General features: G+C 44.8%; 1 protein-coding gene across 1 annotated transcript in view; it reads left to right on the top strand.

Annotated features, from left to right (window-relative positions):
• Nucleotides 1-16: 16 nt before the first annotated feature.
• Nucleotides 17-25,219, top strand: part of LOC140692913 (uncharacterized) — a 68,900-nt gene continuing 43,697 nt past the window's right edge. Inside the window, exons 1-5 of the mRNA XM_072957122.1 lie at nt 17-293; nt 7,562-7,721; nt 8,126-8,402; nt 10,798-11,078; nt 11,605-11,683. Of these exons, the coding sequence (XP_072813223.1) occupies nt 8,330-8,402; nt 10,798-11,078; nt 11,605-11,683 (433 nt within the window). The 5' untranslated portion in view covers nt 17-293; nt 7,562-7,721; nt 8,126-8,329. The remainder of the gene's footprint in view (nt 294-7,561; nt 7,722-8,125; nt 8,403-10,797; nt 11,079-11,604; nt 11,684-25,219) is intronic.

The raw sequence follows: 25,219 nt of genomic DNA on the forward strand, positions 1-25,219 counted from the left end.
TGACATCCCCAACTTTATCAACACGGACCAGAACTCTGCCTTTGTGGAAGATGATTTCCTGATTTTGTAACTACCGATTGTTCTAGAAAATAAGCCAGTTGCCCAGAACTCACACAAAGACTTGAATTGAGAAACGTGCTTTCTCAGGTATCTTTCTGAAGATGTGAAGTCTGTCTTTGTATGGAAGGAAGTCCCCTTTCACAAAACTGAATGTGTTTGTGTCTGAGAGAGGGAAATGGAGACAGAAAGACGAAGAAGCAGAAGAGAGCCCCCTCAGAAGAGATCTAGTTAAGGTGAGTTTTTGTGCCTTTAAAAAACATTTGGGGTTTTAGGGGGAACAACGTATTTACACTGTCTTATTCTCCTCATTGGAAACCTTGGCCCCGTCGTCAGAGTCAGCGGCCTTGAACGGGGGTTGCACGCTGCGTTTCATCTGGCACTGCGACTTCCACGCTCTGCCTTTAGCACGTTGCTTTGCCTGTCAGGGTTGCCACCCTTTTAACTGTAAGGTGAGGAGTCTGGAGTAGATGATCCACCCCAGCTCTGCTGTTTTGCAAATTTCTGATTTCGTATTCGGATGAGTCTGGGATACACCCAGAGCAGTATAAACCAGGCCCTACCTCCTGCCTATTGCTGGGGCATCCCTCAGGTCTGTGCCTTCTACTCAACCCTTTACTGAGCCCAGCTTTTGTCAGGAGCCCAAGTGCCTACCGGGATGGCAGGGGACTTGTCTTTCGTGGTCACGGTGGCCAAGAATTCTATTGGTGTGCTGAAACAACTCTTCTGAGATCCTCCACCCACCCCTGCTCAAACCTAATGACAGCACTACGGTTCCTTTCCTAGGAGGAGAATCAATCCATGGTGCATTTTATGACAATCCTGTCCCCAGGGATGCACGGAAGTTTATCAGCTGAGTGAGGGGAGGTGCCTCTGTGTCCCTGTATCTCTGTCTGCTGACAGTTCGCTGCCACCGGCTACTGAACAAGAAAAGTGCTATTCACCATGTTGTGTGTTTTCCAAATGTGTAGGTGATGGTCTTGTGGCTCGTGCGTGGGCTTTGATTTGGGATGGTGAAGGGCTTATAAATACCTCATCAACATGTATTCGAGGTGGCCTGGTGCCACACAGATTTGATTCATGAAGGCATCAAGCCTGCACACTGGTTTGGAAACAACTTGGTTTTGATCATTCACACTGCATGCATGACTCGCTGCTAATCTCTGGGTGGTTTTTTCATTTCAGATTTATTCACCCCATGTCTTGCTTAAGCTGAAAAATACATTTATTTCACCAGAATATTCCCTGATTCTTTGTTTACACACATCCAGTTTTTTTAATTCCTTTAAAAATGATTCTGTGTTTATAATGCCTCCTAATTTCTATCATCTCTATGTTGCCAGTGGCCTGAGACATGCACCAGATTTGATGCCGGAACAGTTCCACCAAAAGAAATCCCTTTGCCGTAATATCTTTTGAGGAAAATATTATTCTTTAAGGCTCTAACAGTAAATCGTAGAAGAAAGCATGGAACATTTCTTGTAGTTAATACATGTTCATGCGAAAAGAAATGATATTTTCATTAAACAATGTTGATTTTAATAACTTTTACAAATGTGAACATTATTATTCATAATTTAAGTAACCAGATAAAACCACAGTTATTTATTATGAAGATTGAAAACTATTTACATGGTCTCTTAATTAGAAGTAGCTTTATTAGAAGACTGAAGGGTATTTAAAAGATGGAAAAATACCCATGATGACACCATCATTTTTATTAACTAAATATCAAGAACTGTGCAGGGATAAGATTTAACCCTCTGCAAACTGCCAAGTTAGCATGAGGTAGTTTGTGGATGCTGCCAGAGGACAGGACACTCCCCCAGGATCAGAGACAAAGGACTCCCTGCCAGCACAGAAGGCAGCCTGTGGTTCAAGTTCATATTGGTTCCTGAGTTCCTTTCCTATTGCTGTTGTAACAAAGGACCACAGACTCAGTGGCTTAAAGCAATACACATTCATCTTCTCACTGTTCTAGGGTGCAGTAGTGCAAAGTCAATGTCAGTGGGCTAAAACCAAGGAGTGGCCAAGGCTAAGTTCCACACCTAGGCTCTTGGGAGGGATTCATCATCCTACCTTTCCCAGCTTGCAGAGGTGCTCACACTCCTTGGCCCAGGGCCCTGTGTCACTGTGACCTCTGCTGCCACTTTACATCTCTGTCTCTGACTATATAGATATAGAGGAAGAGTCTTCTACATCTGGTATGGACCCTTTTTCCTACATGGACATTGTATCCTTATTTATGTGCAGATGAAAACCCCTTCCCTCCAGGGTGCGGTGGCATCAGCTCACAAGATGACCACTCTGGGCTTTAAGTGTCCTCTTTGTATTGTCATCAGGGAACTTCTCTTTCCATAGTTAGCTCTGTGTTACTTTGTTGTTATATTTTACCCAGAATTACTGAAAGTTTTACTTAAAAGGGATCCTAATTAGCTCTGTTTACCTGTTTCCAGAGCTGAAAGCTTCAGTTCTAGAGTATCAGTTTGATTTTTCCTAAAAATACATTCCAGTATATTTCTCTGGTGAAAGTCTCTACCCTGTTATCTATTCTCCCATCATTTCCTTATTTTCTTGAATATATTAAAAGTATTTTATAGCCTTTATTGGTAACTCTGATGCCTACATCACCTGGGGTTTGCATCCTTTGTCTAATGCTCCTTATTCTCATGTTATCTGTCATATAGTCTGGACATGTTGCATGTCTAGAAATTCTTTATTACATGGCAGACATTGCAAATGAAAAATCCATGTTATCTTCTGTGAGAGCTTTTCTACCTTCCCGTTAGGCAGACAGTGTGAGGGACTGATCATGTCACTCCAATCAGGCGCTGAGGTGGATCAGGACTAAAGTGCCTTTTTTCTTAAAACAGCTTTGAGGTATACTTGGCAAAATAATTTTCACACGTTTAAAGTGTACAGCTTAATATGTTTTGACGTAAGAATATCCCCAAGGAACCATGACCACACTCAAGACAGTGAACATACCCATCACCCACAAAGCTTCTCTCCTGACTTTTTTTGTCCCTCCCTCCCTCCCCGTCTCTTCCCCTGGGAACCATTGATCTGCTTTCTATCACAACATATTGGTTTGCATTTTCAAGATCCTTATATGAATGGATTCATGCAGTATCTACTCTATGTTGTCTGACTTCTTTCATTCAGTGTAATTATTTTGAGAATCATCTGTGTTGCTGTATTAATAGCTTATTTGTCTTATAGTAGAGTATTGTTTAGTGCTGAGTTTTTACTGAAGAGTTTATTGTGAGCAGTGTTTGTATAGACCATCATTTCTTTCTGCATTTACTTCTTGATGGATGCATGGGTTATTTACAACTTGTGCTATTATAAATAAAATAGCAGTGAATATTTGGTTATAAGTCTTTGTATGGACATATGCTTTTCCTTTCTAAAGCACCAGATGAGGAATGTCTGGATTATATGGTACATAGGTGTTTACCTTTTTAAAAGAATCTGTTAAAGACTTTTCCAAAATGGTTGTACTATTGTAAATTCCTCGTGGTGTGTATCAGTTCTGGTTGCTCTACTTCCTTGCCAGCACCTTGTAAGGTCAGTCTTTCTAACTGTATTCATTCTAGTATGTATGTGAACTAGTATCTCACTGTGGTTTTTAAAAGCATTTCTCTAATGACTAATGACACCTTTAATCAGCATCTTTTCATATGCTTATTATCCATCTGGATATCTTTACTGAAGTGTGTTTTCTGGCCTCATTCATTCAGGTGTTTGAATTATTATTGAATTTTGAGACCTCTTTATTCTGGATCAGATACAAAGAGAGACCATTATCAGATATATGATCTGCAAATAGCTTCTGTCTATGGCTTGTCTTTTCATTTGCTTAGCAGTGTTTAGAAGAGCATTGAAGAGTCTTCATGTTCATAAAGTTCACTCTATCAGTTTCTTTTTAAAATAGATGATACTTTTGGTGTCATAGCAAAGAAAAATTTGCCAAACCCAAGGCCATAAAGCTTAAGCCTATGCTTGTTCTCCTAGCTGTTTTATAGTTTTAGATTTCCTATTAAGATCTATGATCCATTTTGAGGTAAATTTTGTATATTTTGTGAGGTGTGAATCAAAGTTCATTTTTTTTTTTTTGCGTATCACTATCTAATTGTTCCAGCACTACATGCTGAAAAGATCCTTTCTCCACAGCATCCTTTTTGAGAATCAATTGTCTGTATAAGTCTTGGTTTAGTTCTGAACATTCTATTGTGTTCCATTATTCTATTTTCCTGTTTTACACCAACACCCTAATTTCTGATTACTGTAGCTTTATAAAAAAAAAAGTTTGAAAATCAGATAGTGCAAGTCTTCCAACATTGTTTTTCTTGTTCAAAGTTGTTTTGGATTTTTGGGATCCTTTGAATTTTTATATGAATTATAGAATAAGTTTTTAAATTCCTTACATCCTGTTCTGCCAAAATTCCACCCATGTCTTTGGCCGTCTCCAGAGCCACATTTTCTGAAGAAGTCTCTCTAGATCCCAGGTGAAAGGAATTTCCCTTTCGTCTGTGCTCAAATCACATTTGATATTATTTGATTCCATTTAATCATATTTGCCTGTATGTACTTGTCTGATCTTTCCAGCCATTTAGTAAATCTCAAAAGATTAGGAATCTTGACTTGGTTCCCTCTGTGTGCTGAGAAACTAGTTCTATGCTTTGCAGGAGTGAGCCCTGCAGTAAGAGGTATCTGCAGCACACATCTAGCTCATTGCTTGAATATTGTCAAGGAATTCTGCAGATTTAGAATTGTTTATTGATTGTTGTCTCCAAGACGGCTCAGTCTTTTTTATTTCTATTGCTACTGCTGCAGTTTCAAAGAACAATGGGCTAGTTATTTTGCAAATATCAAATCATACTCTAATTGTGTTGTCACGCAAATTATGTGCTGCTGTGTCTTAACAACCTGCTTAGTGTTCACAGGCTCCTTCACTCATGGAAAATTTGGGAGAATGTCATATCCTTAGAGATAGCAATGCTGTCTTTGGCGACCTGAGCAGCAGTATCTGAATTCACTCCTGCTATTTTTCCAGTGTCCCCTCTAGACCTCCTCCAGCCCTCCATGGGGGGCCCTGCAGTTCTGCCCTAGAAAAGCCTGTTGCTTCTCAGGAAGACTTCCCTATGAAACATAATCATGTCCTTCTTGTGGGGACATTCAGTCCAGAGACCTGAAAGCAGGGGAAAATGTTCAGCCTGCTTTTGGTAGAACCTAAATTCTTCCATACTTGTTAGAAGCAATTTCAATGAGGAAACTGTTTTGGCATCTAACAAATCAGCATAAATGACTGATGAGGAAGATCAGCTTCCCCATCCCACTCAGTCGTCATGTTGATGTGACACACACATTGGCAAACATTTTCCCCTGTGAGCAACGTAAAGTTCAAGACGTTATGAATGGCTTTTTATTTTTATTTCTTAGTCTTTCCACATTCACTGTGTCTCGTGAGATTATATGAATCCTGCTTATTTTCAGCCCAGCACTAAACTTTTTAAAAGGATCACGTGTTTAAAAGGCTAGTGGACAATTTTTTAGAAGACAGAAATCCTTAGATTTTGGTCCCAGAGTTGAATCTTGGTTAGTGGTGAATGAAAATTCCCGTTAAAATTTTAAATTCAGTGATATAAAGTCTTAAAAATAGTTAAATATTAGTCAATTTCATTAAACACTATAAGAGTTATTTACCTTTAAGCCTGTTTCTGGGGCAATTTTGCAATGATTCCCTCCCTTTATCGATTCCCTCTTTATCAGAATCCTTGAGAGGCCCCTGTCATCATTGTCAGTATCATCATCATCATCATGGAACTGATTCTTCTGGAAGATTCTAGGAAAATAAAGAGATGGACGGGATTATGTGTAGGTCAGTGTGTGCATATACAATAAGAACAGCTGTCAGACATTAGATGCAAGATACCCATTTCATTTAGGGGAGAATGTGGTCATGAAATCCTGATGTGGTGAATGAAGGAAGCGGTGGGAACAGGATAGTCAATGGAAAGGAGGAGGAAGTGAGTGAATTGGAGAGCATAGATCCTTGGTTAGTTGATCAGCACATTGGTGAGAATGAGGGGAGTGTGATGGCAGAATCATGTCCCTCCCTGGCCACAGGGTAGCCACCTGTGACATGTTACTGTACATGGCAAAAGGGATGACAGATATTTTAGGATTAAAAATCTTAGAGGATTTCTGTCTCCTAAATTGTCTATTAGTTAGCCTTTAAACCCATGATACATTATTATAGATTAGTGCAGGGGCACAAATAAAAAGGATTCATATAATTTCACCAGACAAACTGAATGTAGAAAGGATAAGGAAGAAAAACAAAAAGTCACTTATAAGTGCCTTGAACCATAAATTGCTCATGAGGAAATGTTACACAAGGTGAATGTCACAGCCACATACATACTGCCTGAGTGGGATGGGACAAGGGGATCCTGAGATGAGACAATAGGGTGAGTAGTCTGGATTGTCCAGGTGGGCTGAATGTAATCACAGGGGTCCTTAAAATGGAGGATATTTCCCAGCTGAGTTTAAAATCAGAGGGAGGTGTAGCGATGGAGCAATGTTCAGAAAGGCTGCTGACCATGAAAATGGAGGAAGTTGAGGGGCACAAGCTAAGGAAGGTGGGTGACCTCTGTAAACTGGAAAAAAAAAAGGAAACATTCTCTTCTAGACCCTCTAGAAGGAAGGAACCCTGCTGGTATCTTGAATTTATCCCAATGAGAACTGTGTTGGATCTCTGACATCCACAGCCATAAGCTGATAAGTCTGTGCTGGTTTAAGCTATTAAGCTTAATGGAATTTGTTACAGTGGTAATAGGAAAATAACATAGTGAGCGGTAGTGTAAGGGATTAAAGGTCTAGGATGGGGTGTGGAGAGAATTCTGACATTTACACCTAAAAAACAACCAGGTGAAGTGGGAAGGTGTTTTAAGGAAGTCCTACCTGGCAGGGCTGTCAAGCAGACTGGAGTGAGCGAATCCTTGGAGTTAGAGGAATCAGTTAAACCTCTACAAGGAAAATAAGAAATAAAATGTAGCAGGGCTTCAGTGTTAGTAGATGTAGGAATGGAAATGGGCAGAGAGATATAAACATTATTTTGAAATTAGCTACAGGTTTGATGACTGCATGTTTGGGAGAGTTAGCCGATGTGTGGACTGAATGCATCCCCTCAAAATCCATATGTCGAAACCTCATCTCCCAGGTTGATGATATAAGGATGCGGGGCCTTTGGGAGGTGATTAGTAGGATAAAATGAGGTCCTGAGAGTATTGCCCTCATGAATGGTATTAGTGTTCTTATACAGGGCCCCAAAGTGCTTGCTTCTCTCTCCTCTCTGGGCCATGAAGATAGTGGGAAGACAGCCATCTTCGAGCTGGCAATCCTCTCCCAGATACATTGACCTTGAAAGCCTCAGCCTCCAAACCATAAGGAATATGCTGGTTGTTTAAGCCACCCGACACACGGTAATTTGTTACAGAATCCCAGACTGACGAAGACAGTGGAGAATGCCACTGCGTTTGGCACTGATTGCCTGGAGAATGCTGAAACCCAGGGAAGTGGGCAGCACAGACGTTTACTCATTTAATCCTGCCAACACTGTAGGGGATAGAGTCTACATTTTCCTCGCTATTTAAAAGGTAAGGAAAAAGAGGCACAAATAATAACAATGACAATGACAACAACAACAACAACAGCAACAATAATTTGTCCAAGATTCACACAGAACTCCCTGGAGGGAGAGTGAGAATTAATACTTATGCAGGCTGGCCCCAGAGCCCATGCTCATAACTACTAAGTCAGATCACCTTGCTTATTTAGATCAGTTTTTTTTCAACTGTGATATGAGTGTACTGTGTCCAGTAACTTATAATTTCAAAATACCTCACTGTAAGGGAAACATTAGTTGCAGGCATTACAACCCACAGAAAGCTAGACATACAAAAATAACTTGTTAGGGCAAGATAACCAATAATGTTTTTAAATATTATACCTGCTGACCCTTTGCAATAAAGTGTTTATTTATAATTCTGTCTGGCTACAGAATAACATCATTATCCTGCATGTGGCTGGTGGCTCCCGTGTTGGACAGCATGGGTCTAGAGAATTTAAATGACTTGCCCAGCCTTGCCCAGGAAGCTCGTGGTGGGATCAGAGCTATAGTCTGGGACTGTTCCTTCCTATCCAACAATTCCCTCATGGAAGTTTAGAAGCTTCTCCTTTGGTGCCCAGCTGTCTATCCGTACTTATGACATCTTGTCAGGTGCCCCGGCCTGCTCCTGAACATCAGCCAGAACCCACTTCTGCTCTTTTTTGGCCAGGTAATACCTTCTAGCAACTTCCATTGCCTTCTTGGCATCAGTTTTTACATGGAAGAGTAGTGGCTAGAGAAGGAAATGTGTCCACATGACAGGTTTTTCATAAATATAGTAGGAGTGGTCAAGAGAAGAAAACCTCAGGAATACGAGTGGAAGCAGGTCATTTAATATACCAAATGCGTACTTTCAATGTATGTTTGTGTTTCCGAGTCCACGCTTGTTCTACTCGTGCATTATAGGCCAACACATCAGGAGACAAGGATTTGGGGCAAGAAATAGCGGCTTTAATTTGTAAAGCCAGCGGAGAAGATGGTAGACCAATGTCCTGGAGAACCATCATCCCAAGTCAGAATTAAGGCTCTTCTTATATTAAAAAGGGGAAGCGGGAATGCTTGGTTGTTGCAAACTTGGTGTATGAATTCTTTGTTGTTAGAATCCTTTGTTCTTGCAGCTCTTCACCTGGGTCAGATCCGTGTAAACCTCCAACAAGCAAATGTTATTTTCTATTCTGTATCTTGTTATCTTTATACGAATGGAAAAGTGATAATATCCTTCAAAGTCAGAGCCTTGAGAATAGGGTCTCCTGTATATTTCAGGATCTAGGCAACATTGTTTCACAAAAGGTGCAGAAACAGCAAGACTAAGCCTAGGAAACAGGGCACAGGTTTAAAGTCAAAGGAACAGATCTAATATGGAGTCAGATTTGTTCTTTCCTATTTCAGTAGTGCCATGGAGAAGGCACTGTGGGCAGCTTTCTGTAGGGTCCTGGAGGCTTTCTCTCTCAGCCTCTGTGCACCTCTATTGAAACCCGTCATCGCTATCTGGCCTGCTGGAAAACAAGTCCGCCTGTTTTGCCCTGAAGTTGTGTTCTGTTTATAACTCATCTCTACTCCTTGGAAAACAACTCAATAAAAACTCAGTTGGTTTCCCACCAGCCCTGAGCAGGGGTGAGGGATAGCATGTTATTATTTTATTAAAAAAATATATAAAAGAGTTTTAAAACAGCACTGGGCACATAGGAGAGAGACAATCAATGCTTCCTGGCTTAAATCGAAAATGATGACTCAGTGAGTCTATGGCTGCTGTATTTGCTGAGCTAGTTACTCCTTTGCTCCATTACACATTTATTTTAACTGAAAAAGAAATATATGCATATGGTTAAAAAAATTCAAACAGAGCAAAAAATACTCAAGTGAAAGAAGTTTTCCCTCATCCTCTGTTCTTACATGCCTCCCTGGAGATGCCAATGTTTACAATCCTTTGTGTGCTTTTCCAGATATGCTATGCAAGTTCCCACCAATGTATGTAAATTCCTTTAAAGTTTTACTTATTTTTAACTTTAAGGGATTTAAATCCTCAAGTGGCTTCTGCCACAGTAATAGAAAAGAAGAAATCTGACTCCATATTAGATCTGTTCCTTTGACTTTAACCCTGTGCTCTGTCTCCTAGGCTTCTTCTTGCTTGTAAAACAATGTTGCCTAGAGCCTAAAATATACAGGAGAGCCTATTCTGAAGGCTCTGACCTTTAAGGGTATTTAACACTTTTCCAATCATATAAAGATAACACGTTGCAGAATAGAAAATAACGTTTGTTTTGTTGGAGGTTTACAGGGATCTGACCCAGGGAGATAGCTGCAAGAACAAAGGATTCTAACAAGAAGGAATTCCTACACCAAGAAGTTTGCAAAAACCAAGCACATAGGAAAGCAGTCTGAATTCTGACTTGGGGAGATGGTTTTCCAGGACATTAGTTTGCCATCTAGGTCTACAGAAACTTGCTATTCCATGCCCCAACACTTGGTCTCCCAACTTACTGGCCTGTCCTGCACTGAGGAGAATGAATTTGGACTCAATAACACTTCTACCTACCTAGCAAGTTGGACACTGGGACTGAGGGCAGCTCTCCCACACACAGGGGCCTACGGTGAGCCCTTGATTATTCCCCGAGGTTGGGGTATGGTTTACCCAGGAGGGATGGGGACTCTACACCAACACTCAGGCAGTCTGCTCCTTCTGGGGCTCTGACATTTTACCTCCCGCTCCCTGCCAGCCCAACATTTGGGACAGTGGAGCTAAGGCAGAAATCGTGCCTGCCTGTTTCCCAGCGTGTAAAAGGGGAATATGTACTCTTCCCAAGGTAGTTCTGAGAAACAACACCTGCGGGTGCTTGGTTCCCTGAGCAACAGTAAACCTAGCTCCTTGTGGGGGCAACGGGTATGATACCTGTAGGGTTTCTGCAGAGACCTTAGCTGGAGGGCTGGGCCAGGGACGTAAAATATGAGCTGTGGGCAATGACGGGTAAGAGAAGGGTGTATAGGCAGGACTGCTGCCTCCTTCGGGGTGCCACAAGAGGTAAAACGCTTTCTCCCCATCTCTGTTACTCCCCTCCCAATTCCAGATAACTGCCTTCCCTCTGCTCCTCCTGTCCATGTGTCTCCCTCCACTTTTCCCCGCCTCCCCTCCTCCTCCCCTATTCTCCCTCCCTCGGTTCCCCTTCCCTCTCAGGACCCAGAGCGGATCGCTGGCCCTCCTGCGCATGCGCAGTTGCTGCCAGCTGGACCGCGGGTTGGAAGCTCCAGCTCCGAGCCGGGGATCGGCCCCAATGGCTTCTCAGCTCTGTCGCCCTGTAGGCCTTTGGCTACTGCCTGGGGCCGGGGCCTCTGGCTGTGGAAGTGCAAGGTGAGGGGATATCGGGAAAGGGGTGAGGCGGCTGCGGGAGGGCGGTCGGCGTGTCACAGCCCCCCAGGGCGCCAGTCAGCGTGTGTTCAGCTCGATTGCTCGGGCCAGACCCCTCTGCCCGCGCCACCTGCCCCGGCGCACCGGCCACAGCTGCCCAGGGCCAGGTGTGCCCCTGCCGCCTCTTGACCCAGCCGGGCTCCCCTCAGTCCGCGGCTGGCGTCCGCTTCCCCTCTCCCGCCGGCGAGTCCTCCCCTCCCGGTCTTCCTCTCCTAGGCCGCCGACCCGTCCCCACCACTGGGCGGGCTGTGTCCCGGGCGGGCGGGGTCTGCACACCCGGACGGGGCGGGCGGCTTGGGCTGGGGCTGGGGCTGGCCTCCGAGCGGGGCTGCAGCCCGCGTCCCCCACCCCGCTCTCCCTGCCCCGCGACCCCGGGGCTGCCTTCCTCTCCCTTTCCCGATCCCTGAGGTCCAGATTAGCGGCGTGGGCGCTGCTCCCCAGGCTGAGAGCCCGCGGCTGTAACTCCCAGCTTCTCCTGGTGGAGTCGGGAAAAGGGAGCGGCAGTGCTGAGGGAGCTTCTGTCTCCTTGATCAGGATTTCTGCCCCAGGTAAGTACCTTGAACACTTTCAGGTGTTATGATGGCGGTGCTTGTTGATGTCACATGTTTTTATACTGAGAGGGATTACAGTGGTGAAAGCAGGGCTTGGTTCAGTTAAAAATGAGCTGAAGGCATGAGGCTGTCTCATCCTCCATCATTCACTCTCCCAGGGTGAAACGTGAGACCGTCGATCTTAAAAAGATACTTATAGTCCGTAACTAGTCCAGCCCAGCTACTGTGTGTTAACAGGAACAGCACAACCTGAGGCGTTGGAGACCCAGGGACATTGCACTCCTAAAGAGCTCCTGGCAAAATCTGGTTTGTTTTGTTTTTTTTTGTTTGTTTGTTTTACTTAAATTGTGGGACAGACTAGTAGTATAGAGGGAAAAATAATTGGCAAGAAGGATTTTTTCATATAACAGCTTTATTGTGATATTGTTCACACACCATGAAGTCCACCCACTTGAATGTTACAATTCAGCAGCTTTTAGCATATTCACATTTGTGCAACCATTATTATTCCAGAACGTTTTCATCACATCAGAAAGACCAGTTGAAATGCATGACCTATCCACCCCTTCCCAGTGGTGGTTCTAAAGAAGTTTCTTGGCTGTTCCTGACCATAAATTAACTTGTTACATTCCATGAAATATCTGGGAGGAATTCTAATCAGAATTGCAATGAATCTGTCTATCAAAGCAGGAAGAATTAATGTCTTTATGGCATAAACTTCTTCTACACATGAATATATCTGGGACCCTATCTTTTCATCTGTCCAGAGCCAGGCCTATGGGAAATCCTCATTAATTCTTGGGTTTGTGAATGATGAGATTCAATACATCATTAGATGGAACTGTAGCCTTTCACTGAAGAGAAAAGTAACCTCGTAGAAGCCAAGTGATTCTCTGATGGTTAGAATGAGAGACCGCCAGTGCTGGAGTATTCGAGTGGACTTGGTGCTTGCAGAGTTCTCCACCACCTACAGCTAAGGGGATTACCGTGTTCTTTTACTTTTTTTTTTATGGCGTTGCTTTTATTTTTACTTATTATATAAAATTATTTTTTATTGAAGTGTTGTAAATTTACCATGTTAGCTTCAGATGTACAGCAGAGATTCAGTTATAAGCTTATGCATATGTATATAAATGTTTTTCAGATTGTTTCTAGTACAACTCATTACAAGAAATTGAAAATAGTACCCTGTGCTATATAGTAGGTCCTTGTCATTTATTTTATATTTATTAATGTGTATCTGTTAATCCTCCCTTTCCTGCCTGCTAACAACAGTTTGCTTTCTATGTCCATGAGTCTATTTCTAGCAGCACCGTTTTTGCTAGCAATATATGCTGGTTGGCTCTTTTCTGTTTCAGTAGTTCCATCTTATGTGTGGGCGTTTTTCTTCTGGTGGGCCTGTGTGTGGTTTGCACACGTGATAATAGAGATCTGTATTTGGGAGAACTCCAGGCCTCGTGTAGTCCCTCGTATGGAGCGCCCACTGAACTGATGCTTGAACTTGGAAAAAAACAGTAAATGTTGGAATTTCCACTATGGTTGAGACTTCCAGGTTTCTATAACCTCTTTAGCCCACCTAAATTTTGGCTGCACCCAATACTGGATAATTTGGTGGAACTTCATGGTATGGTGGTGTAGAGACAGGGCCTTGTATGCTTCTTCTCTTTCCTTTTTCTAACAATCATTTTCCTGGGCCTTCCAGGTACTCCCCCAGAAGGGCCCAGGGCTGGCTTGGTGCTGCACTGAGGCAATATTTGTTAATAAGTCCCTTTCCTCATCTCTTCTGAGCCTCCATTTCCTTCTCTACACAATGAGGGCTTAGACTAGATAAGTGCTTTTCAGTTTCTTTTAAAGCCATGTTTCCTTTGAGAAACAGAAAATTCAAATCTCTCCTCCCATCACAACCCTTTAGATTTTGACACGTCCTCCAAGGAGTCACATAGCTCTTTGTGGTAAATTGATGTGATTGTGATTCCACGTGGCACAGAAAAGACTCTTCAGAGATTTATTGCAGGGAGAGGGCAGGAAAGGGGCAGTATGTCACACTTTCTTGTGTGAGCACTGGAGCAAAGGCTTGGGTTTAAATACAGTGTCTGATGTGGCATCTCTCTAATCTTGCACAATGTGATAAACCTCTATCCCTAGTTTCTTAATGTGTCAAGTTGGGGTGGTAATGTTTTAAGGCTTTTGTGAAACATTATACACATAAGCCATTTGTGTCTCGGTAGATACAAGACCTGCTAGAGAGTCGGAATTTCTTTAAAAATACATATATATTGTCCACATCACTCTGTCTGTGTGTATTTTGAAGTTCCTGGAGTGTGAGGGTTGAGTGTAATGTCCATCGTGGGACAGGTGGCCCATGGGTCTGTGTGCCTCAGATTGCCCCCTCCTCCCCAGTCCTCTTCCTCTCAGTCCAGGATGAAGTTCCCTAGTAGATTTACACACAGGTCTTGTGGAAATGGCTTTTCATTTTATTGTTTCACCAAGGAGGGTTGCCATCATGATCTCTGTGGTCAGGTTTTGGTGACCTGAAGGCTATGCAATTGGGGATTTCTATTTTATAAAAAGAAAAAAAATTACAAATACAAAATTAGACCTAGGTTGGTGGCAGGGGCTTTTGAAAGTGGGGACCATTAGCTTTTTTAGCTTCAGGTGCAGTGGCCTCTGGCCACGAGGACACATCCTCATGCTCTGAATTTGGAGGGACCAGTGGGTTCAGTGGGAATATTTACTGAGTGCATCTCATGGGCTGCGCATTCTCTTATTTGTACTGTGTGTTCCTTATTTCAGATGGTGAGCTGATTTAAACTCAATAGCCTCTTTAAAATAATAGACTTTTTATTTTTAGATGTAATGTAGATTCCCATGTAGTTGTAAGAGATAATATGGAGAGGGCCTATGGACTCTTTGCCCAATTTTCTTTAATAGTTCCATCTTGCAAAGTTGGGGTACTATTCATTCGTGACTCACTAACCCTTTTAGGTTTGTGTTATTGCCCTCATTTCTATTTATGAATAAACTGGTGTTGAGAGAAGCACACAGGTCTGCCCAGGTCACCCACGTGGTTAGTGAAGATTTGGGTGGAACGTGGGCATGGCATTTCCAAGCAGTACCATTATGATGGTCTGTGGCAGGGAGCAGCATTCACTTTGCTTGTTTATTCATTCATTCAACAAACATTTATTGAATAAACTCTGTGGGTCAGATGCTTTCATAGGGTTATCTGATTCTTCAGCAGTATGGAGAATCAGGTAATGTTTTCTTTTTCTTTTTTTTTTTTAATATGAGAAAAATATCTCTGAGAGGTTATAATCTCCCCAAAGGAAAAATAGCTCATAAATGAGGGATAGTACATTTATACAGTTCCTTCTTCTTATGCAAATGGTACCCTAGGCATTTTACATTTGCAAACTTCCATAATCCAGATATATTCTTGTAAGGCAAGTAGTTTTTTTTTTAATTGAAGTATAGTCAAGTTTACAATGTTGTGTCTATTGCAAGGTGGTTTTTTTTTGAATTTTGAATGGAGAAAATATTTTTTGAGGGGGTTAATTAAGTTTATTTATTTGTTTCATTTTTCTAAAATGAGGTACTGAGGATTGAGCCTAGGTCCTTGAACATGCTAAGCACGTGCTCTACCACTGAACTGTACCCTCCTCCCCAAAGCAAGTTTTCTTACCCATTATTCTGCACCTTAGGAGTTCAAATAAATTGGCGTTGAAATCCAGATATTTTGATCCTACTATGGTTCTTTGCATTATATCCTGCTGAGGGGTGGGGAAGCAGTTCCTTTATTCATTCATTTATTCAGCAGTTTTGAGCACCGACTTTGCATCAGGGCCTGCCTAGGTGCTTGGAAACAGAAAACAAGAAATGATCCTTTTCTGCAGGGGATGGAAGCCTAGACCAAAAGCTGGGTAATGTGATCTGAGCTTCAGTAGCCATGTGCAGACGCTGAGGACAAACTTATCCCCGATTTGCTTGGACTTCCCTTGCCTTCTGGCTGGTGCACACCAGGTCGCCGCATCCCAGTGAGGCCCGCAGCCCACAGCACAGTATGTACATCGATTTACCCTCCCTTCTCGGCAGCGCCTGCAACATGAACGCCCCTGACTACTTGCAGTGCGCTGAGGACCACCAGACTCTCCCGATTGTGGTCCAACCCGTGGGGATCATCTTAGAGAATTTCTTTTGCATCTATAATGGAATCTCCTTGGTGAGCCAGATCAGACCGTGCGGCTCCCAGTGGGCACTCTGTATCTACTATAGGTATCTCTATGCGCCCGAGAATGGATGGAGTGACTTCCAGACCCACCGCAATGTCATGGGCCTTGTCACCATTACTGACTGCCTCTTGGCCAAGACCTTCTAGAAGCTCCACGCACAGAGGAGCTGTATGGCACCACGCTCTACGACTCTCAGCTCTTTGTCTTTGTGCTGTATGGGGAGGTGGCCGAGCAGCCGCACACCGACGTGGCCTTCAATCTACGAGGACTGCAGGGTGGTGGAGAAGAGGATCGACGACTTCACTGAGTCACTCTTCATCTTGCCCAAGTCCAAGTGGCTGGATGGGGACCCCGAAAATTCTGGGGAGAAGACCCCCCTCCTCTACATCCTATTTGAGAAGGAGGACTTCGTGGGACTGGACACAGACAGCAGGCAAGTCAACCTGAAGGCCGGGCCACCCTGGCTGTATGACAGATTGCTTCCCTACATCCAGAATGGGATCATCAAGGAGGAGGGCTTTCTTGTAGCCAAGGCGGGAAGGAGGTGTAGCCCGCCGGTTTTCAGACGTTTAAAACTAAATCCGCCTTTGTTTCAGAGAGATCCTTTTAGGGTTAGTGTGGACACTTACTCCCCTCTTTCAGCCAGGACACTTGGGGGGACCCCTGGAGTTGCTGTCCAATAGAGTAGCCACAGCTACTGTTGTTAGTAGTGCTGGGGAGGAGGCCGGTCTGAGCTGAGATGTGCTGTAGGTCAAATGCACATCAGACGCTGAAACTTGTCTAGTAAAAAGAATATAAACTATCTTGTTACTTTCTATATTGATTACACGTCAAAATGATAGTATTTTACATACAGTAGAATAAGTAAGGTCTGTTCTTAAAATCAGTTACTTGGTTTTTTTTTTTGTTGTTACATTTTAAACGTGGCAACTGAGAAACATTATTTACATGACTCTCATTTCATTCCTGTTGGACAGCCTGTCCTGGGACAGTTTCATCCCTTTGCTTATAAATGAGACTCTGAATCCCGAGACGCAGAACGAGGTGCTGGTTGAGCTCAGGGTGGAGCCGATGTCTCCTGCCTCCCAGGCCCAGCACCAGCACGGCTCAGGCCCTCTCCCCTGCCTGACAGCCACCATGCCAAGTTAGGGCATCAGAAACACTGCCAGGGGCTTCCGAATTAGCTCCTTACGCAGGGAAAGGCATGTCACGGTGTATGGGACACAGCAGGGAAAAATTCGTCCTCACTTTGTCCCTGTGATTAGGTCAAAGACCCCACTCTGCCTTGGAAGTGCAGATGATCTCTTCTGGGCTGCCTAACCCCTCACCCTCTACTATGTTTCCCTGTGTATCTTTCAAGCTGTCCCTCGGGCAGAAGAGGGTGAGACGTCTTTGCCGAGAGGTGGTCCCCCTTTACTGGGGAGAGTGAGGTGAGCTGTGTCCCCCCGGCCTACGGCCTCGGGCCTTGAGTCTGGAGAGCGCTCATGGCGGTCCCACAGGTGACGGTCGGAGGACATGGCACGTGCTGGCGGGCCCGCTGTGCAGGAGGGGCTCTGTGATTCTCTGTGATTCTAAGGTCAGATTCTACTTTCTTGTTGTTGGTAAGATGGAGGAGAAGATGCCAGAGAATTGATAAAAAGAAAATCCACACCAGTCCTGTGAATGACAGACACAGGGGATCCGTGTCCCACCTGCGTGTGGTGCCTGGCAGGCTCTGGAATAATTTTCACTTCCTCCCCGGACATTCCTCTATGGCTTAAGGAAGGGGAGAGGCATGTCGTGGCCATGATCTGTACTTGTCCTCACAGGGCCCTGTGATCTACATGCCCACTCTACACTTCTGCTCCTTGGAGATGAGGTGTCAGGTTTAGGAAACTGGGCACTGCTGAGGGCATAGCTGCCAGAACCGTGCTACACCAAGGCTGGCTCCGTTCACCTCACCTGTCACCTCCTGTTGAGTCCTAAGGCGTCATTCAAGGTAGGTGCATCGGTGCAATGAAAGCAGGGACCTCCTTCACCCCCTGGACAGACTGGTGGGTGATCAGTGGAAGCCTGGAGCCCTGCCCCAGCCCCACGCCAGTGCCTCCTATTTTGTCATAGGAGGCACTGGTGACATTTTTGCTCAGCAACTGCTTGGCTCTGATTCTGCAGAGCCAACAGAGAATGCCAGCTTGTTTTTGCCTTTTGAAGTCTGCCCTTGGGATTTGGCGGAGTAGCTGGATGTGTGCTTAGCCCATAGTGGTTGACACTGTCACCATTGTTTACCCAGAACCTCGTGTACCAGGCATGGCTGCCGGCATCAAAATACAGCAGCGCATTAAACCTCCCTCCTGGTGGGTCTGTCTGTTCTGGTACCATAAGGGCTCAGCCAGCATCTGAACGTCAGTGAGATAACGTGGCCAATGAGATCGGGTCAAGCACGTTCTCCGCCAGTGACTTTTACTCCATTGTTGCTTTTACTATTACACAGTCATTAATTTTTTAAACAATGCTTTGGTTCAGGAGCAGAACCTAATTCTCCCCTGTTCCTCTTGGTGGGAGTGAGTAAAGTTGTCCAGCTTGAAATGCGACCACATTTTGTAGCTCAAAAGCTGTCTACACGCATCTAGGTGAAGTTTTGGTTTGGGGCGCTGACCACGTTGGGGTCCCCCGGCAGCATCGCTCCCCTCAGGCCCCTGCCTTCCCTGGATCAGGAGGTGAGGGTGGGTCTCACCGTCCCTGCGTCCCTGTCCTCATCACACTGATGTAATTTCTTGTAAATGCTGTCAAAGTCATTTTTGTTCTCGTGTGTTTCTAATTTTGGCTGTTCCTCTATTCCTTTTTCTATTTTCCTTTTTCCCTTATACCACCCCGTGAGCATGTTGTTGGGTCTGAAAATGTGGGCTGTGCACACCCTGCATTGGAATAGCCAGATCGCCCTCTGTGCCGTCTCCATCGCTATAAAAAGCAAAAACTTAACAGTTGCCATGATTCGTATATTATCCTAGTCATCTTATTTTCTACTTTTTTGGAATTTTTGCTATGTTAGCACATCACCCACTGGAGTTTGATATATGTTAAAGTCCTTGCTTTGAGGAACCTGTTAGTTCGTCCTTATATTTGGTAACAAATGCTCTCTTACTAATTTTGTTTATTTGTTTTGAAGAAGTGAGATGCGAATTGATTTAGGCGGCTGCTGAGGGATTTTTTTCATGGAGTATTTAAACTTGGAAAGTCAAATTCTGCAGCACCTTGCTTGATTCTGGCTTTTACACAAACGTGCTCGGCACGAGGTTCCTGGCTGTCGCTGTGTGACGTGCGTGACGGCGCTTCCTGGCCGGCGGTCACTGGTGAGGAAGTGGCCGGCTCGGGGGTGAGCAGCTGCAGGGGACGCTGTTGGAGGAAGCAGTCACCGGTTTTTTGTTTTTTGGTTTTTTTTTTGCATTCACCTTCCCAGTGCCATTTACTTTACTTTGCATTCATAGAGGGGCAGGAGCGGGCCTAAAACCATGCCACTCTTTTGTTCCCTTTATGAGGCTGGTTTTTCTAAGTATCAGGAAAACATTGCCTTGTCCTAAGTAACTGGTTCACTTGGATCTGGTGGACACAGGGACCGCTAAAGGGGACCGTAGCTTCCTCTCTGCTTCAGCCAGTGGGCATTCAGAGCCAGGTCTGTGGTTTGCCTCAGCAGCCGTGCAGGCCTCCCTGCACCGGCCTTTACTTTTACCCCTTTTTGGCAGTAAATAGCTGACTCTGTGTCTGTTGCAGCTGATGTCCACCACTGACGGCCGTGTGGTTATTTTGCGGTAGTGAGTCTCCAACACCCCTGTCAGCCGTGAAGGGACCTTGCATTCTCACCCCGACCCTGGTTCATCTCACCCAGGGAAAGGGCTTGGCCACCACCGTCATGCTGGACATGAGGCCTTGTTTCTCCTTTCATGCTCTGGTCCAAATGTGGACACTTCATCCTTCACTGACTTGGTCTCGCTTGAGACAGTCCAGACTTTCTGAAAGAGTCCATCACATTCTGGGGGGGAACAGAACAGAAGTAAGAGTCGCAAGTAGGAGTCTAGGCTGTCTGGGTTGGCAAATGCAGGCTGGGATCTGTGATGGCCGGTCTGTGCCCTGGAAACTGGCCTTTCCCGTGGCTCCCGAGAGAAAAGGGGTCGGAGCGAGAACAGACTTGCCTGGGTTCCTACCATCCTCATCTGCTCACTGACAGGAGTGTCAGCTAACTAGGAGCTCCCCCAGACCTCGGGCCCTTCAAACCTCAGATCACGGGAGATCCTTGAGTCCTTTTTCTGGTCCTTCTTTGTGAGAATCCAGTGCCTTCTGAGGTGACTGGCAGCAGGAGATGCCTCCCCCTCCAGGGAACTCCCTTCGGAGGACTGTGACACAGTGCACCTTGCTGTGAGCTTGTGGGTTTCCATCGTGCTCCCTGCAGAACCAGACTTGAGACTGGCTTAGCGACAGAAATAACAAGACTGATTCCAGGGCAGGGCCAGGTGGAGGGAACAGTGGAAATTGAATGTGACCTCAAACACCTAGGTGGGTGCTGGGGCTGTTACTAAAATGGGGAGCCTGGGAGGTACCTGCCAGGAATCGAAGTCTAGAGTAAATGGTGGACATAAGGCCTTTTTTTTTGACATATGGCATTTTTAAGATGCCATTTGTCATCCAAGTTAGGACTTCCAAGAGGCACTCGTGTCTATGAGCCTGGGGCTCAGGTGAAGGAGCTGGACTAGAGATACACATTGGGATTCGTCATTCTTAGCTGGTGTTCACAGCCGTGCAAGTGGATCAGCTCATCTCAAGAGGTGCAGACTGTGTCTGAGGGGGGGCTGGCCTGTGTCTGGTTTGGAGGAAAGCCCGGACCATGCAGCTTTGGTGTGTCAGTCAGCGGCGTTTGTGATTTTCAGAGCAATGGCATTTATCCTTAAGGTTCTGGGGGGTGGGCAGGCCCACCCAGGAAGAAATCTGAAGAGAGGGTTTTGGCCACGTGTGCGCGTCTTGGGACGATCCAGAGGCTGCAGGGTCCAGAAGGGGAAACTCCTCAGAAGCTGGAGTCGGAGTGGGGAGTTGGGAGAATGTAGTCACACTCTCCTGTGATGAAGGGAGGGAGGCCTAGGGAGTCCGCACCCTAGCGGACTCTCTTTCCCACGAACAAAAGGCAATCAGACAGAAGATTTGAGGTAAGAAGGGATGGGCGTTGGGAGAGGAGCCAACCTGGAGAACGGTGGTTGAACAATTCTTGAATAGTCTCCCTGAAACATAGAGTTAAAAAAACCCAGACTCTTAAGAATATTGATAGTGACTGGGGAGGAGGCAGTTGTTTTTCTGACCTCCTAAGGGTAAGGTATGTATCCGGGGATATACAGAAGAATCGGGCAGTCTGTTCCTGGGGCTTCACCCTTACCAGGGGGAACAGTGCAAGTTTAAAGGGGGAGAAGGGCAGCGGAGGGAAACTAGCCAGGCCCCGTGTCACGTACCAGTCGGCCGCCCTACTTGCGTGTTGCATTCACATCCATGCCTCCCAAGTGGGCGGTGGCAGCCCCGTTTTGAAGATTGGGAAGCCTCCTCAGAGGTTTAAGGAATTGGTTCATTTAGCAGCTAGTAAATGCTGTAGCAGGATTCCAGCAGGGCCTTGTCAGACTTCAAGGGCATGTTCTCTCTACTAATTCCGGTTGTACCTGAAATGGTGAAGTGAGTCAGTTTCGGAGCCTTTCAGAGAAAGTACGCTTTAAGTGCCTCAGGACTGTTGCACAAAGCTCTTGTTCTTTCATGGTTCAGAACCACCGCAGTGCTTTTTGCCCCACAGATGTAAGGTCTTACTCCTTTGACGATGGCGTGGTTGTAAATGACATACAGGTGCAAAACCACACTTAGCAGCTTCTGAAGGGAAACTCTCCTGTTCTCCCTTGATCGGCTTTCTTCCACGGGATGTAACTGTGCTGCAGCTAAGGCCTGAGCTTTCCGTATGGAGTGAGGGTTTGATATCCAAATTTAGCATAAAACAGTCAGATGGAGAAAATCGAAGATGACAATATATTTTGGGGTTTCATTAGACAAGACATACTATCTGTTAATGGCTCATAAAGCTAATGAGATTGAGTACAGAACATTTCATTTCTTACTTTCTACTGAGAGCTGTCTTCCAACATAAGGTTCTCTGCTTTGGAACTTCAGCTCAGCCACTAGGGCGCCTGTCATTGTGTTGGTGTGATTGCATTTACACAGTGCATGTAATCTGGGCTTCCTTAGCCCCAAACACTCCAGTGCAGAATCATAGGCTGTAGCCATCACTTAGTTATACAAATACTTCTAAAACTATATGATACCAAAAAAAATAAATAAATAAAAATAAAGAGAGAGAGGGAGATTGCCTTTATCAAAGTTCCTTTGGATTTTAACTGCAAAGTGTTGTTGAGCAGCTCTGGTTTCCTTTGGATATGAATATATACATTTCTTTGCATGTAACTTGGATTTCAGGCTTGAACACCAAGCTCTTGTTTTCCATGAGCCACAAAAATCATAGCCAAATGACACACGTATGAAACAGTTTATTCTTTTTATCTGAGACAGAATCCTTGAATTTGGGACTTGAGCTGCGACTTTCCTGTTTGCTCTTCCCACCCCTCTTGTCACCTCACTCCTTTTTCCCACGTGGCCTCCAAGAGGTCATGGTCTCATAGGAGCAGGTGGACAAATACCAGTTGGTCGCCAAGCAGTGTTGCTGTAGATGGAGCCAGCCAAGAGCTAAAGGACATCATCAGGGAGGACTTCCTGGAAGAAATTGGCTCTACATTCAGTTCTGAGGACAGAGTAAGAGTCAGCCAGGGGAAGGAATCAAGAGGGTGACTCAGGTGGCAGGAGCAGCCTGGGTAGAGGCCTGGAGGCTTGTGGGGTGAGGACTCGGGGAGACTGCCCTGTGTGGTCCAGGGTGGTGGGTGAACCTGCTTTGAAGGACACTGGAGAGGGCCTAGGGGTGGAGGGCTTTGGAGGAGCTTGGTTTTTACTAGAACTGACACAGAAGAGGCAGTGAAGGGTGTCAGCAGGAAGTGACCCTTAGGAGAGCAGCTCTGCCTGTCCTTTTGAGTCCCACCCCTTCATTCTTTTATTCACAACACACGCAATTCTGAGTGTCTAGGGGAGACGGGGTGGACCTACAGTAGTAAGCAAAATGTACTTGCTTCTTGAGAGCTTAGCAGTGTCAGAAGTTGACTTAGATTAAAATGTTTTATTAACACAGCAGGGCACCTAATCCAAAGTGCGGAGGTTGGAGGGAAGGAAGACTTCCTTGACAAACAGTTAAAATGAGCCTGGAGGCTAGTGGGAAGTAGCAGCAGGTCACGGGGCCCCTGAGGTCACTGGGGACCTGGTACTGAGGTGAGGATGGACAAGCAGGGTCGGGGGTGGGGCTAGAACTCTACCAGGGAGCCTCTGATGGGTTTGAAGTGGGGGAGATGTAATCAAATTTGTGCTTTGGGAAGGCTGCCTTGGCTGTGTGTGTGTGTGTGTGTGTGTGTGTGTGTGTGTAGCGGGGAAGAGGGGGAGGGTGTCACCAACTGGGAGGGTCATTAGAAGACCATTCACAGGCTCGGAGGCCACCAGTGGGAGAGGGGCGTCGGGACTGCTTGGGGACCGCAGGGGCAGAGTGGATGCCGGGTTTCCTTGTGTGGAGGGCTTGTTAGCGGGGTCGCTCTAGCGACACCTTGTGGCTGGAAGTAAACAGATGGAGGCCGCCAGGTGGACTTACCTCTTCTCTCCTTCCCTGCCTTGTGTGATGATCTTAGCTCTGCCAACATATGGAACAGAAGAGCTAAGTTCCAGAGTAGCCCAGGACTTTGCTGGGCTCGTTCAAGTGAGAGCAGATAGGATTTAGGCTTGTGTTGAGATCTGTAAGTTAACTTAGCTAGAAACGTCCTGTCTTTTGGATTTTCATAGGGGTAGTAATTCTTGATAAAGATTGCTTTCTTGGTGAGAGGAAATTTAATACAACTGATGTCTTTCTCAAAAAATATCTTATCTTTAAGAAATTTAATATTCAAAATAATAGGAATATTTTAAAATGATAAACTAAGGCTTTCGTGTAGTTTCTTTGGTTTCTGAGTTGATGTGTAGGTAGACCCTTTGCATTACATAATAGCACATCTTTGACAGTATTTAAAGAGCTGTTAGTGAGCGCCCCCAATTTGAAAGCATCATTAAAGCTTGCTCTGAAATAGTGAAGTCATATAGGTCTTGTTTGCAGAAACCAGATATTTGGTTTATAATCTGCAGCATAGCTCCCTTTATAAAATAATAATAGATTCAAAATTAACAAAGTGGAAAATAATTGATTTTTTTTAAAAAATGAAACATAAACTTTCTTGTGCTATTGTTGCAACTGGAAATTTTGAAAAGAAAAATCCTATTGTAATATCATCTAAGTGAAATACATATATGTCTGTCACATTTGAATAGTAACTGCACAGTGGTTTTTGAAGTCAGGATCATTCCAGCTCAGATACTGGCAGTGATGGTTGCTGGTTTTCAATGGAAGAGCCTAAATTTGCTTTCTTAGCTTTATTCTTTTCTTTTCTTTTCTTTTCTTTTCTTTTCTTTTCTTTTCTTTTCTTCTCTTTTCTTTTCTTTTCTCTCTCTCTCTTTTTTTTTTTTTTTGGGTAGTGCGAGGGTTGAGTAGTGCTGTGCCAGCATGATTTGGGGGCAATTTGTGGGCAGATGTCGTGCAGCAGCAGTGAGATATTTCCATGCATTTTACTTTCCGGACATCACCAGGGAACATGTGTGGTTTGTGCCTGCAGGATGGGATGCTGCAGGACTCCCTGGTCCATCAATGTTATGTCTTGGAGCTGCTCCGGTCAGTGAATGATTTTCTGTGGCTTGGAGCTAATGTGGTCTGATGCAGATGATCAGATGTGTAACTAAAGTACTGTTACTTGAAATAAGAGAAAAGCTAGCAAAAATGTCTCTAAAATACAGGATGAGGGAGGAGAATTGGCTGAGCTGCTTGCAGTGGGGAATATTCTCAGGTGACTCCCTCACTGTGTCTCCTGTCACTATCCCCCACAGCCCTGCATGGCAGTCCTACTGAAGCAACCATGCACTTTCTCAGAAACGCGCTGAATTTCCTTGTGCCTCTGATTGTTCACTTTTTTTTTTGAAAGCACATCTTGCCCTTTGCTTAAATGCCATCCCTGCTAGCCACCACTTACACTCATTCTTCTGGACCTCATCCATATATAGCTGCTGAATGAAAGAACAAAATGTAGTATCTCCATTTAGTGGAATATTATTCAGACATAAGAGTGAATAAAACAGAAAA

Source organism: Vicugna pacos, unplaced genomic scaffold, assembly GCF_048564905.1.
Source record: "Vicugna pacos unplaced genomic scaffold, VicPac4 scaffold_19, whole genome shotgun sequence".
In the NCBI taxonomy this organism is placed as follows: Eukaryota; Metazoa; Chordata; class Mammalia; order Artiodactyla; family Camelidae; genus Vicugna; species Vicugna pacos.